This window comes from Osmerus eperlanus, chromosome 18 (assembly GCF_963692335.1).
Source record: "Osmerus eperlanus chromosome 18, fOsmEpe2.1, whole genome shotgun sequence".
Classification (NCBI taxonomy): Eukaryota; Metazoa; Chordata; class Actinopteri; order Osmeriformes; family Osmeridae; genus Osmerus; species Osmerus eperlanus.
The window spans coordinates 6881095-6895533 of NC_085035.1; the positions used below are offsets into that span (position 1 = coordinate 6881095).

The 14439-nt window shown below is 41.4% G+C and overlaps 1 protein-coding gene across 1 annotated transcript; it reads right to left on the bottom strand.

The window, feature by feature from the left end:
* Positions 1-383: 383 nt before the first annotated feature.
* Positions 384-14422, bottom strand: sec14l7 (SEC14-like lipid binding 7). The gene is made up of 12 exons (XM_062483848.1): positions 14186-14422; positions 13749-13824; positions 4922-4965; positions 3833-3895; positions 3212-3400; positions 2928-3023; positions 2741-2801; positions 2562-2645; positions 2363-2469; positions 1994-2133; positions 1652-1821; positions 384-1189 (listed from the first exon to the last, which is right to left on the bottom strand). Exons 1-12 carry the CDS (start codon positions 14390-14392, stop codon positions 1083-1085), a joined length of 1344 nt encoding a protein of 447 aa, XP_062339832.1. The 5' UTR covers positions 14393-14422; the 3' UTR covers positions 384-1082.
* Positions 14423-14439: the final 17 nt, after the last annotated feature.

Here is a 14439-nt window from a genome sequence, read left to right on the forward strand (position 1 = left end):
TTGAAGAGAAATATTTTTATTTTGAGAATACACATGGTATAACAATCAGTGGCCTATATGTAATTAATGGTGTAATTCAATTATACACATGCCCATCTACAGTGAAAATACCTTAAAATTGAATATAAGGTCACAATTTAGATTTGTCCTGAGATTCATTGGCTGCTATTATGATGCTTTTTGTTCATGTACGAAAATACAAACCAAGTACTTTTTTTTCTATTTTACTTGTCTATTATTGTTCCTTCATTTCATCACCATTCAAAACATATTCCTTAAAATTGTACAAATAACAAGTTATTAGCAATTGTATAGCTATTGTGCAATTGTGCAATTGTGTTTTATTAGCAATTGTATTGACCCAACGTGGCAGTTATAGCTCAAATAACTGCCACGTTGGGTCAATACAATTGCTAATAAAAAAAACTAATTGTTTACACCACCTTTACAATAGGTTGAATCAGACTTCTGTGCAGATTTAATCTAATTCAAACCTTGAATGAATGTGAAGAGGAATTGAGATATCATTCGATCTTTCATCTTAGAATGCACAAAATAAAATCATATTTGAATAAGAAAGGAACTGTGAACAAAATGGTAGATCGAGAAGAAACGTATATATTAATCTCACAATAGGACAGACACACACATGCGTGAAGGGAGTGGCAACATCGAGTACACACACACTCACACGCATGCAGGAGTGTCCACCTAAGGAATTTGTTCACTGCATTTGTCCCATCCAAGCTGCTCTTCCTCCAAGGAAAAGCAGCCAGGAGCAGCGGACAGCCATATCAGCGGTGCCTGGGGACCAAGTCCAAGTTACCATGCCCATGTCTTGGTCAGATGAGGTTAGAAAACAATTACAGAATAGTTATAGCATATCAACAATATTGTTCCATATAAAACACTCTTAGAACTGCACGACACCACAGTATGATAGAACAAGTTTAAACTGGGAAATTAATTACTCAATCCACTGTAACCCTGCCAAGTGCAAGTGTGGCTAGGTATGTCTCTGCCTATGTGTGTGTTAGTGTTTGTGCAAGTATGTGTGTGCATCACTGCAGCCGTCCATCTCCTCAGCTCCTGGGGCTCTGCGTCTGTCTGTCCGGGAGGAGAACCTCCATGTTGTAGCTGATCCTCTTTGACTGCAGAATGCTGTACGTGTTATCGAAACGCAGAACATCTGCACAGCGCAACAAAAACAGAGTGGGAATGAGAGTAGAACTCACAGAGTGCCTGTTCAAGGACTACATAGGCTACCAGCCATCAATGTTGTGTGTATGTGTGTGTGTACTTCATTGAATGCAAAAAGAATGGACGGCATGACAGCTCCCCAAAAGTGAAGCCAAAACATCTCGATCGCCCCCTGGTGACTGGCTGCAGTATAGGTATTTTTTTTTTTAGATCAGTTTGTTTTTAATTAGTTATTTGATTATATAAAAAGGGGTTAGTGTGTGCTTGCAATTGGGTCGGGCGAGTATATCTCGATACCGCTGTTCAATCACTACTGCGCAGACTCTGGCTCCAAATGACATCACCAGCACAAGATGGCAGCACCCGTATCCGGGATATTTTGGTTTAATTTTTGTACAGTGGGAGGGAGACGCGCATCTTTTTTTTTAAATACAGTCTATGGTGTACTTACATACTCCCGGCTCATCACAGGTGAGCGAACTGTCTTCTGGGACCATGTGGGCATTGTAGCGCTCACTGGGCAGCACCTGGAGCATGTCCTCCACCTTCTGAGTCCCCCCCTCCTGAGTGCGCCTAAAAACACCAAACCCGATATCGGCCCCGTCACTTGCAAACTGCCACCTACAGGGGAAAGAAGGGTGAAGGATAAAGGAGAGCATTCCAACCTTCCCAGAATAGTTTGTAATCCAGTCCTGTAATTTCTCAATGGAAACCTAGTCCTAGAAAGTAGCAGGATGCTTCAGGCTTAGTTATAGTGGCAAAAGAACACTCCAAAAGGTTAGAAGTTAAGTACCTCAGAAGGCTGCTAGGGGTGGTGATGTCACACTCCAGTGTAAAGACAGAGCCTCGACTGATGGTCATGCTGTTGTCATACTGAACCTTCACTGAGTCCTGAACATAATAGGTCTTGGGCACTGTTCCGCCATAATTGATCTACACACACACACAAAAAGACACTTTTTGCAACTTCAGATGCATTCTGTGATAGCGGAATACTTATCTTCCTTCCTTCCAGTCCACCCCTCCCTGTCCACATTTCTCCACAGATGCACACACATGCATCCAACACACATACACACACACACACTCTAGCTATTAGTTTCTTGAAATGTCCTCTGTAATCCAATGTGAATCATGTGTCATGTGCTCCCCTCCTCCTCACCATGGTCTGACAACGTGGGTTACCATCCGGGTCTGTCAGAGACCCACCATACACCACAGGCAGCTGCTCCGGGTCAATGTGTTTACGTAACACCTCTTGCCAGTTGGCTGTGGACAGTGGGAGAGAGTGGGGAACACATCCTTATCTCATTCTCTTCATACACAGAAGCAGTATGATCCTGTATGAAGAATGTCCTTACCTCCCAGCACAACAATCTTTTGCCGTGTCCCTTCACACAGGAAATGTTTGACGAAGTTGTAAGCCATGGGGAAGAGCTTAGGAGCTGCCGGTAAAGGGAGAGAGACACATATATAACGTGACACATACACACATCCATACGCACTCAGACACACCGACTTGTGAAAATAGTTAACTCACTATTGATGAGAAACACCTTCTTGAGGCCTTCAGGATAGTTATCCTCAAACATGGTGAGCATCTGCAGTAGAGAAAGAGACAAGTGTCAAAAGGACAGAGGATATGACACATGGTTTTTCGTCCGGGAAAGCTCAACCACATCGGAGCTGATATTCAAAAGGGAGCCTAGGAGGTGAACATACAGTACCTCTCCATAGGCTTCCAGGGCAGGCTTCCACAGGTGCTTTAGGCCCAACCCCTCACAATCATAGATCAGAGTTATGGTCTCGATATTTGTACCCAGCTGAGAGAGAGATAGGGAGAGGAGGAAAGAGAGGCACAGAAAGAGAAAACATTTGTAAAATGTTAAAAAAGGCCCCTAGGCTCTGGCTAAGGATGTATAGTGTGGAAAAGCCCTAAATAGTAGTATGTCCCATTGACCAGTGTTTCAACAGTAATCCGGGAAAGAGAAAGGAGATAGTTATTCCGTACCTTCTCAGACTGTCTCTGACACTCCTTGCGTAGCATTTCCGTGTGCCTGATCTTGGTCTTCATGAAGTCCTGCTTGGTGGCCGACATCATGAGGCCTTTGGGGTCCAGCGGACCAATGATGTCGTACCAGATGGGACTACCGTCGCGGTCGTAGCCACACATCCCCCCAGGCAGGTACTTTTCTATCACCTGGGAGCAGAGCCGCAATGAATGTCGTACCCATTGGTAATTATCATTTTCAGTTAAGGCAGGGCTGGTTTGGCCATTACAGAGTATCTAACTCTCACTTATCTGGTGGGAGACCCGTCACATGTTTGGTGTTGTATTTCATCAGAACTTAAGTATCAGCTGTCTGTTGAAATATGTCAGTATGCGAGCATGTTTGCGTGTGTGGGTGTGGAGGTAAACGCAAAATCTACCACCAGCTTGTTGTTAAAACATGACAACCCAGGATATGTGACGTGTGTCGTAGATACAGTGACAGCTCTATCTTACCATATCAAACCATAAAATGAAAGGAAGAACAAAGACACTGCTGAGATTGTGTGGCAAACTTTAAGCCAGTGGTAACCATTGGTTACTTTTTCATAGTGCCCTCTGTCAGAATCATTGTGACAATACCTCAGGAGACTTCCAGTCAGAGATGATGGTGTCTGCTTTCATGAGTCTCCTGAATTCCACGTGCTAATGAGCAAAGAGAGAGAGTAGTCAGACACAGACACCGTGGATGAATGTGAAAGGTTCACGAATGTTCAAGAATGCTAATTTTCATGTTTTAATACACTCTTCATATGTCAATCCTAGTCATCTGAATACAATTTTTTGTGTTCATGTGCTTGACACTTTGTCTAACCTGTTTTCTATGTCTGACATGTTTGTCCCTCCAGTTGGAGTTTACTGTTCGTGATATATTGTTACGCCCTGTCGTTTGTGCTCCCATCAGGTGGTGACCATGAAGAAGAGGTTGATTACATCAGAGTAACTGCGACATGAGGTATCAACTTATTTTTGTCATATTGGCTTCATCTATACCGAGAGCTATCTGACCTTCATTCTTCAGAAAGACTTTGCAAAGCCACCACAAGATTTATTATTTTACTGGTTATTTTATTGACTTCGCAATTATCTCTTCTTTCTTATATCAAGAATGTATTGTCTTAAAGATGTGTATGTGTGTGCGTGACACAGTATAATAAGAAGCTTGATGAATAGACATTCTTTTTGCAGGAGTCGTTTTATAATCCCTAAACAAAAAACTCAAGGGACAAAAAACTGATTACAATTCTAAGCCCCCAACCAGTATTTTTAGTTTCCTTAACATTAATTCTAACCTAGCCATTATGCACAAAAATCTATGTATTTTTAAGTAGAATTTCCATTTTGTCCCCAAAGTGTTTGTATCTGTTGGTTTTGGCTGATGGATATTTGAAGCGGGAACCCAAAGGCAAGGTCTAAAACTCTAGGTACAGAGGGTGGGTGCTGTCAAACAGGATGGATCCTGCTTTCTTTAACAACTGCTCTTATATATAAATCTGGGAGTTCACTGTTGAGTATCTATGTATATAGAACATAGATACGTACAGAGAAGTGTACACACTGAACACAAACTGTTTGGAGAGGAAACCTTGAAGTGTAAAACTAGCATATGTGAAGACCTTATTAGCTATGAAATAAACATTGAACTTAACATTGAAAAAGGTTCTTAGATACCTTTCTCAGCATCGCATCAGCTTTTTCAATGTTGAAGCTCCGAGCTGAAAATAAAGGAAGAAACAGACAGAAAGAGACACAAAAATGTTGGCTAGCAAAGCCAGTTTGCTTATTATTCAGAATTTAAAAAAATAATTTGTGATCATGTGCACATAGGTTGCCATGTATATGTAAACATTCTGGCCACAACACTGATATTTCCAGCTTGAAACATTTAAATTTTTTATGGACAGAGAGGAAATTGCATGGGAGAACCGAAGCAAACCTTTGATCATAACTCATTATTACATTTAGTCATTTAGCAGACGCTCTTATCCAGAGCGACTTACAGTAAGTACAGGGACATTCTCCTCGAGGCAAGTAGGGTGAAGTGCCTTGCCCAAGGACACCATGTCATTTTGCACGGCCGGGAATCGAACCAACAACCTTCTGATTAATAGCCCGACTCCCTAACCGCTCAGCCATCTGACCCCCATTATTGGAGAGTGGGTTGTGTAAGTACGCAAACCTTTAAAACGAATGAACTTTAGAATTCTAGTAGTCATACTAGAATAGTCAAAAGCCTCAGACCGGCACAGGTTGGGGGCCTGTGCAAATATTGAACTAAATGTGGACCCATATTGATTTGCACTTTCCTTGAAATAGTACCCAGTACGTGGAAGAGTCAACCCACGCACACACACATGTTCGTGGTGTTCCCTTCAGTATGTCTACCATATTCCCTGTATGACACAACACTACTTAATATTATTCCCTTTTTCTGTTAAGTTATGTATTACTAAAATTGTAATAAATGGTCTGTTGGGAATAATTACAGGTTGGAATATAAATCAAACTAACCATGAGACACACTATAGCTATCTCAGCTTGTTTTCCAGATTCTAGTCCTGTACACATGCTTCTGTACTTACTGTGCCTTAATCCACCTAACTGTAATCCACACCTTGAATTGTCTATTATCTTGGATTACAGGCCAACTGCTTGGCTGGCACACACTTCTTCTCAGGGTATAGTATTCCCATCGTGTAGAACAAGTGAAAAAACATAATTAAAACAGTATGATTGGGGACATTTGTCATACTTGTTAAAAGTCACACCAGGGATAAGAACAGGGAGCTAACCTTTCTCTTTCTATCCTCTGGCAAAGTAAACAAGATAATGAGCCCCATTTTAACGATCTGAAACGCAAGTATCAAAACGCAAAGCGCAAGTAACTTTGTGGGCAGGACTCCGGCGCGGTTGCTATTATGCCGGCGGGATAAATGACTTTGCGCCTGGCGCAAATCTAAAATGGGTTGGTCCGAAGTAGCTACATTACTAATGGGTGTGGTTTGGGCGTAACGTGCAATAAACCAATCAGAGCGTCATCTCACATTCCCTTTAAGAGCAGCGCTTGTTCCATGGCGGATTGCTATTATAATGGTGGATTTGCCAGGCGCACGCCAGGAGCGGTTCACAGCCGAGGAGACCGACGTTCTAGTCAGGGCCGTAACAGATAGAGAAGTGACATTGTATGGGAAAGGCAGATCAGCTTTCTCATTGCACAAAATTGCCCGCTCATGCTGCTCATTTCTTTTTTCTTTTCTTATTGGTGGCCAAGCCGCGAAGCGGCGAAGCCACTTAAGTGTTTCTACCTTTTCTTATTATTATTGGTGGCCAAGCCGCGAAGCGGCGAAGCCACTTAAGTGTTTCTACTTTTTCTTATTGGTGGCCAAGCCGCGAAGCGGCGAAGCCACTTAAGTGTTTCTAACTTTTCTTATTATTATTGGTGGCCAAGCCGCGAAGCGGCGAAGCCACTTAAGTGTTTCTACCTTTTCTTATTGGTGGCCAAGCCGCGAAGCGGCGAAGCCACTTAAGTGTTTCTACCTTTTCTTATTGGTGGCCAAGCCGCGAAGCGGCGAAGCCACTTAAGTGTTTCTACCTTTTCTTATTGGTGGCCAAGCCGCGAAGCGGCGAAGCCACTTAAGTGTTTCTACCTTTTCTTATTGGTGGCCAAGCCGCGAAGCGGCGAAGCCACTTAAGTGTTTCTACCTTTTCTTATTATTATTACACTTCTTCTGCCATTGGAGTCTATGGCAGCCCCTAGAACCGTATGGTAAAAAGTTGTGAATTTTGGCACACTCATTAAGCACAGTCCCCTCTTTATATTCACCAAGTTTCATGTCTCCCATTGAAGCACTCTAGCGCCACCAACGGGTCAAAGTTGGACTTGTGTTTACACACGTAACTTTTGAACCGTATGACCGATTTTCAAAAATGAGGTACCATTGGATTCCCTGGGTCAAGACGAGTTCAACACACCCTATGACGTCAATTTCCGGTTATATAGATTTTCCGCCATTTCCGGTTTTATCGAAAACCTTTGAAAGCCTACTCCTCCTACAATTTTTCTTTAATCTTCCCCAGAATTGGCACACATCATCGTCAGAGCAACCCTCACAGAAGTTATCCAAAGATTTTTGATTTTCAAAACCGTTTGTCCGGTACAGCCAATCAAAATTGCAGCAAAGACACCAAACAGGAAGTTGGGTCATATCTCAGCCAATCCTTGAGAAATCAACACCAAACTTGGTATGATGACTCGGAACCCTCATCTGAGGATGTCCAAACAATTTGGTGTCATGTGATCACTGGGCGTGGCCGCAGGATGCAAAAATGTGTTTTGGCCAATAACTGTTGATTCGTTTGCCTTTATTAAGTGATTCCTTTGTCTCATGATATCTTGGGACATCCCGTGTGTGACACATGATAACTTGTGATAACAGCCGAATTGATGCGGCCGCCATTTGAATTTGAGTTTTTTCTGTACTCCTCCTACAAATGTTTTCCAATCTTCACCAAATTTGGCAGAGATCATCTTCAGACCAAGCCTCACAAAAGCCATCATATGTTTTTTGGATTTTCAAAACCGTTTGCCCGGTACGGCCAATCAAAATGTGCCGTTAAGCCAGCAAACAGGAAGTTGGGTCGTATCTCAGCAAATCTTTGATGGATTCGCACCAAACTTGTTGCGTGTACTCGTAACCCTCTTCTGAGGATGTACAACATGTTTTATGGGTCATTCGATTGCTTGGCCACCTCATTGCTGCTTGCAGCTATATTTATTATTACACTTCTTCTGCCATTGGAGTCTATGGCAGCCCCTAGAACCGTATGGTAAAAAGTTGTGAAATTTGGCAAACTCATTAAGCACAGTCCCCTCTTTATATTCACAAAGTTTCATGTCTCCCATTGGAGCACTCTACCGCCACCAATGGGTCAAAGTTGGACTTGTGTTTACACACGTAACTTTTGAACCGTATGACCGATTTTCAAAAATGAGGTACCATTGGATTCCCTGGGTCAAGACGAGTTCAACACACCCTATGCTTGCAGCTATATTTCAAATTCTTATTTTTATATATATTTTATTTTTTTAATTGTTATATTTTTAACTTGTTTAGTTCTTAGAATTAGTTTAACAATTGTACTTTTTAACTTAATTTAAGACCCGTATATGTTTATTATTTGCACCTTCCTGCCACAGTAAATTCCGTGTTTGTGTAACATAGGCTACATGGTGAATAAACCAAATTCTGATTCTGATTCTGATGGAGATGGGAGAAGAAACCCACCCAAATTAGCTCCTGTTAAACAGGCGTGGGAGGAAATTTCCACAGTTGTTAAATCAAGTTCACATACATAGAGATTTCTCATGAAAATCTTTTTATAATCATTGAAGAAATGTAACACGCCATAAATCAAAACAATGTAACGTAGTTTTGCAGGAAGAAGACCCTGGCCTCGCCAGCAGTGCGCACGGACCAAGCTTGCGCCCTTAAAATAGCATCTGAATAACGCGCCATTGACTTTAGACTACGTTTTTCCTGGTCAGTGAAATTGTTTTTCTGAAACTGCAAAATAGCACCAGGGAACGTTTGCGCCGGAACACGCCTCCTTTTTTCGCTGAACCTCCCCCGGGAGCGCAAAGTCATTCCCTAATTTACCGACGTGCATCTGTGGAGGGAAAAGTCCGCTTTGCGTCGAGTGCAAACTAGGAATGATACTTGCGTCGTTGACAAAGTCAATTGCGCTGGGTGCAAGATAGGGCCCAATATGGGCAAAGGGGAAGAGGGCAGGGTGGGGCTCATCACTAATTGGTCAATCAAAAAGGATACATTGGCTGATGTTGACTTACTAAACCTTACAAAACAACAATGCTGACCCCAAGTAGTGATAGGACATTCGCCACAAATAAATAAAGAATGTACACCATTCATTAGAGATCCTATTGGGGCACCCTATTTTGAATGTTTTGTACATTTTACATTGTATTCATTTAGTATACACTTTTATACAAAGCATACATTTTCTGTTTGACAATTTCAAGAGATCTGAAGAGAAGGTTGGAACAAGTTGATGGGACTGTGACGGACAGGTGCACGGACTCCTACATTGTTTAGCCAATGTATTAATTTCCCAACATAGGCATATGGACCTTTTAACCTAGAGGTTAAAAGATGCAATTACTTATGCATATTTACAAGTCCCAGTAGGTACAATTTTAGGGAAAAGTGACGGTTTGCAATTGTGGTACAATCAAGTTTGTCAATAAGACAAGTTTTTATACCTTGTATTTATTTATTTATATGTATTTATTATGACAATTGTGTTGACAGAACAGTTTACATTTCTTTGACAAGAAGCGCATTGTCTGTGATGATCACAACCTTTTCCAAACGTCTGAGATGCCAAAGTGAGTGTAGGCCGGGGGCGTTGCTAAACTCTTATTACTGGGGCGCGTGCCCCAGTATAAATCTGCTGTGCCTCAGTAAAATCTCAAATTTAAGTTAACAATTTACTTTATTAATCAGTGCATTGATTTTGATTGATAATCCAGGAAAAAAGAAATGCAGTATCCCAATAAATGCTTGTAAAAGCAAAGCAGTTGAACCGAAAACACAAACTGCCTGCAGAATTCCATATCAGCGCGTTTTCTGTGCTTGCTAATAGCCACTGCAGCGCTCACACAGAAGTCCAGGTGTCGGCAAGTCAGAATTGAGGTAGGCTAAGAAAAAATTCAGAAACTAACGACGTTGCTAAATAATAGGCCTACCGATCATTTTATTTAGACTGAAAAATAATAACAACAATATAACATGAAGCTCACAAAAATTGTATTTTCGCTCAAATTTATGTGAAAAAATTGGCATTCGGTCACATTAAAGGCCAAGTGGCAGGTTTATTTTTCCAACGAATTTGCGCTATTTGCTTGTTGGTAATAAACATTTAAACTGTTATCCATTGTATTTGATGTTGTTGGGTGTCACAAAAACGGAATATAATACAAAAAAGTAGCTACTTTTTGCAATGATTCTTCTTTCCCCCACAATGTATTGCATGACATCACGTTGGGGAGACGACAGACCAAAGCCCGCTTTGAGGCCATTGAAATCGATTAGAAATAAACACTACGCTAGTACCAGAGAATGTCTAATATGGGCTCTGATAGTACCATCAAAACGTGGGACATCTAATCGGAAATGTGTTTACAATGTCGGGGAAAATATTTAATTAGGGATGATCTTGGGGAGATTTTACAGTTGGGACTGGCAAATTAGCCCATAGCTATCCCATAACTAGCATGATGTCTTCTATTTCTAGATCTAGATAAGTTAACCGGTAGTACTAGTTTACTTATCTGAACTACAGTAACGACATGATTGTCCGGGACAAGTGGATTTTTTTGTAGGGCAAGTGGAAGAGAAATGTACTTGCCCCACTGGACAAGTTTAAACTCAAACAAAATAATATGCCATGTTACCAGCTTGCAAATAGGCCTACTGAGGATAGCCTACCAAAGTGGAGTTAGTCAATCTCGTTAGCGATGCTAGCTAACATTAGTTTTTTAGCTGTATATAACATTTCACTGGGTCTTGCAGCTGTTTGATTGACTGAAATTATTAGTAAACGTTCTACTAGCCATTTGCCTACTTTAACAAGTCACAGTATTTCCAAGCCCTGATAGTGTAACTGAGAAGACGCAGTAAATAATTCCTCTTTCAAGTAATAAGCCCCTTTTCAAGTGTTGAGCATTAAATTAGCTGCACGGTCTGTAGAGATATTGGGACAAAGCTGCAATACAGTACATAACAGAAAGTGTTTCATTCTGCAGAAATTGTCTAAATGTTTAATGTAAAAAAAAAAAAATTATAACACCTCAATTGTTATCATTTGTATAATATTACAGCTCATCTTCGTTGGTCAAAGGCACAATCTCTACCCGGACGTGACTTTTGTGCATGGAAAAGTGAAACGTAAATGTAGGCTACTTGTCCAAAGGACAAGTGCCTCAAAAAGTTAATGTCAGGCCCTGAATGAACACTGTCACTAGATAAAAAGAAAAAGTTGACTTTCACTCGGTGCTATTCACTGACAGTAAAAAAAAATTATATGTGCACTGCTGTTCGTAGACTAGCTCCAGAGCTCGTTGCTGCGTTGCTAAATGATAGCAACTCACCAGGATACTTCACCAACTCTCCACTCATTCTCCTCGGACCATCCATTTAATTGACTTTGACGGCCATCAGGTCTCAGCAATTCCTCATTTGCCCTCTCATGTCTACTTGGTTAAAAATTATACGGCTGCGGGCCATCATACACATTAGTGGTTTTTGCCACCTCTTCTTCATCCCAGTCAGTCGCCATAGTTCTAGTACTAGGCTGAGGCTACTCTCCTCCACGACTCCCTAACATGACGTCATCGCCGAATTGCGTTAATATGCTAATGCTAACACCAAAAACTGGTCTTTAACACCATTTGGAGACACCATTTGGAGATTTTTTTAATGATTTACATATCTTGAGTGCTTCCTGTACCGATTAATCAACAGTGGTGTTCAACCTGCAATATGGCCTTTAAAGATGCTGTAAAGTGGAATTGAAAATGAGTTTTAAGTTCATCACATCACAGAAGAATGTGTTGTTAACTACCCATCCAAACTCGAATAAAAAAAAAAAACACCAACATGTATGTTTAATTAGCTGAGTAACAGAATGCAGCCGTCCGATCTGACGTAGATAGGTCGCTGTGACGTATATAGGTCGGGGTTTGGCTCAGCCTATACAAAACTTGAGCTGAAAACTTAAAAGAAACTGAAGTTTTCGCGTTTTGCACATGCTTTCAGGAACTCATTTCACACGTAGGCTATAGAATGTACTGAGAAGCAAATCATGGAATTTGCTTTGCAGCATGGGCGGCGCTAGGGAGGGGCTAGCAGGTGCTTCAGAACCCCCAAGAAAGACCAAAGCACCCCGATAGCACCCTCAAAAATATTGCTCATTTATTAATAGTATTCAGGCCCGGAGTGGCCATCGGGAGAATCGGGAGAATTCACGGTGGGCCGCTCTGCCCGCTCATAAATTGGCCCAGCAGATCGCCTGCTTTCTCTTAGTTTTTTTCACACACCGAATAAAACGATATGTGTTAAGTTACTGTGACTGATAAGTAAGCTAATAGGCTACACTAGGTTTTAATCTAAATAAACGCATGATCAGACCGTGGATTAAAAAGTGCCGTTTTCAGTTGTCGCCATGCTCTCTTTCTCAAACACAAGTGCGTGTACCAAGTTTGTTGCCACGGAGACAAGCTTAAACAATCATTTATTGTTGTGGAGTTAGCAAGATTAAGCTGATGCAAAAAGAATCAAATGGATGGGGGAAAGATGCCAGGAGGAACTGAAAAAGCCAGGTAAAAAAAGAAAGATCTGTCACTTCATAAATCTAGGTTCCTGCAAGGGTGGGAAAAATATGTTTTCTCAAAAGCCCTGAATCTTTCAGGTACAAATTTGGGTTGTAATTTCCAGAAAATATTACAATATGAGTCCAACGAAATATTTATATTAGCCTACAGAAAGCTCAAAAAACTATTTTGCACAGATATTAATGCAACAAATTGCGCTCGCGCGCTGTGCGTGCTCGCATTCATGTGAAGTTCCGATTTCACCTCGCATCAAAACCTTGACTAGGTTCTAGGTTTGGGTTAAGCCACGATTGTTCAACGTATGGCTCGGCCCCTGATGGGGGATGGGCTGGCTTTGGCCATTACACTGCCGGGCTGAAAATGGGTCCCATTCCGGCCCAGGCGGCCCTGATAGTATTTATATATAATATATAGAATTGCGCAGCTCCCCCTGTCAATGATCTAGCACCCCCTTAGCACCTGCATTAAAAATTATCTGGCGTCGCCCCTGCTTTGCAGCATCTTTAACTATCAATGTCCCTGGCAAACCTGATATCAAACTTACGTCCCTCAACTGTTGTACAGTGAGTTAAGCAAGGGGAGTTTCTATAGTGAATTGTGTTGCGCACATTTTGTGTGCAGCAAGCTTGGAAGAAACAAAAAGGGATTTGAGTAGCCTAGTGCCCCAGTTGAGCTTTATCTCCAACGCCCCTGGTGTAGGCTATTGCCTAAGGGAACAGACGATGATACTGGCTCATATAGGCTATATACTTTAATTTGTCGTTAGGCGAAATGGTAAACATTGCGAACCCTGTAGTCCTTATTGTAAAGTCTCAGTGACAATTTTGGTTTCGCATTGATATATCTATAAACTATTTAGTAAAAATAGTTTATAGAAAATAGTAAATTACTATTGAATTGAACAGCTGAACCAAGATTATGGGGTCAATATCAACGTGAAATATTTCTTGTTATCCATGTTCTTGTTACTCATCCTGAGGACAATGGGTATTGAGTGTGATGTGTTGACAACACAAACCGCTGAGTTTCACATTTGGGAGATTATGATGGAGGCATGCTACAGGTGCATGATAGTTGTAATCTCACCTCGTAGCCAACGAAGGAGGTAGTGATCATGTTGCGCGGGAAGGTTAGGGAGAATTTCCTCAATTCTCTTTCGAAACTGACAAAGTAAATTGAATAAATCAATAAAATTCACAGTAGGCCTATGCTTAAAAATATTAAGCCAAATTGGCGAATGTGAAATGCCTAATGTCATCATTAACTGAATAATATTGGGGTAATTAACTTGCGAATAATGAATACAAACACCTCTATTGCAAAGTACGTATATAGATACATCCTTTTATTTCTAATATGATGTCCAGTCCATGGAAGTTAATCTACTTTATTAAGTTCAGGCTATAGGTATAGCCTACTATATAGCCTACCTATTGTAGCCTACTACAGCCTACCCATTGTACCATAATATTTTAAAGAGTAGCCTAGTCCATATCCAATTCCCCCGGTGTAATGGTCATTACCTGCTCTAAGGTTTCCGACTGCTTAATGCTCAGGTCACCGACTCGACCACTCATTTCCTCGGTTGCCAATGTCGCAGGTAGACAATCACACAGGTCCTGTCCTGTCAAAACGGTAAGAATGAACACTCTTGGGATTGAGTGGTAGCCTACTCTGACGTCGCTCCTCCCCGACTCGACACGCTTTGGAATAAAGGTCTTCACACCCATAGAGCTGTTTTGAAGTTACACACATAGGCCTACTTCACGTAGAACAA

Excerpts from the sequence above, each read along its gene's own strand:
- sec14l7 (XM_062483848.1), bottom strand. The coding sequence starts at position 14,392 with ATGGGTGTGAAGACCTTTATTCCAAAGCGTGTCGAGTCGGGGAGGAGC. Across the intron at positions 4,966-13,748 it reads CCTCCTTCGTTGGCTACGAG|CTCGGAGCTTCAACATTGAA; the intron begins GTGAGATTACAA and ends CTTTATTTTCAG. Across the intron at positions 1,190-1,651 it reads CTGTGATGAGCCGGGAGTAT|ATGTTCTGCGTTTCGATAAC; the intron begins GTAAGTACACCA and ends TGCGCTGTGCAG.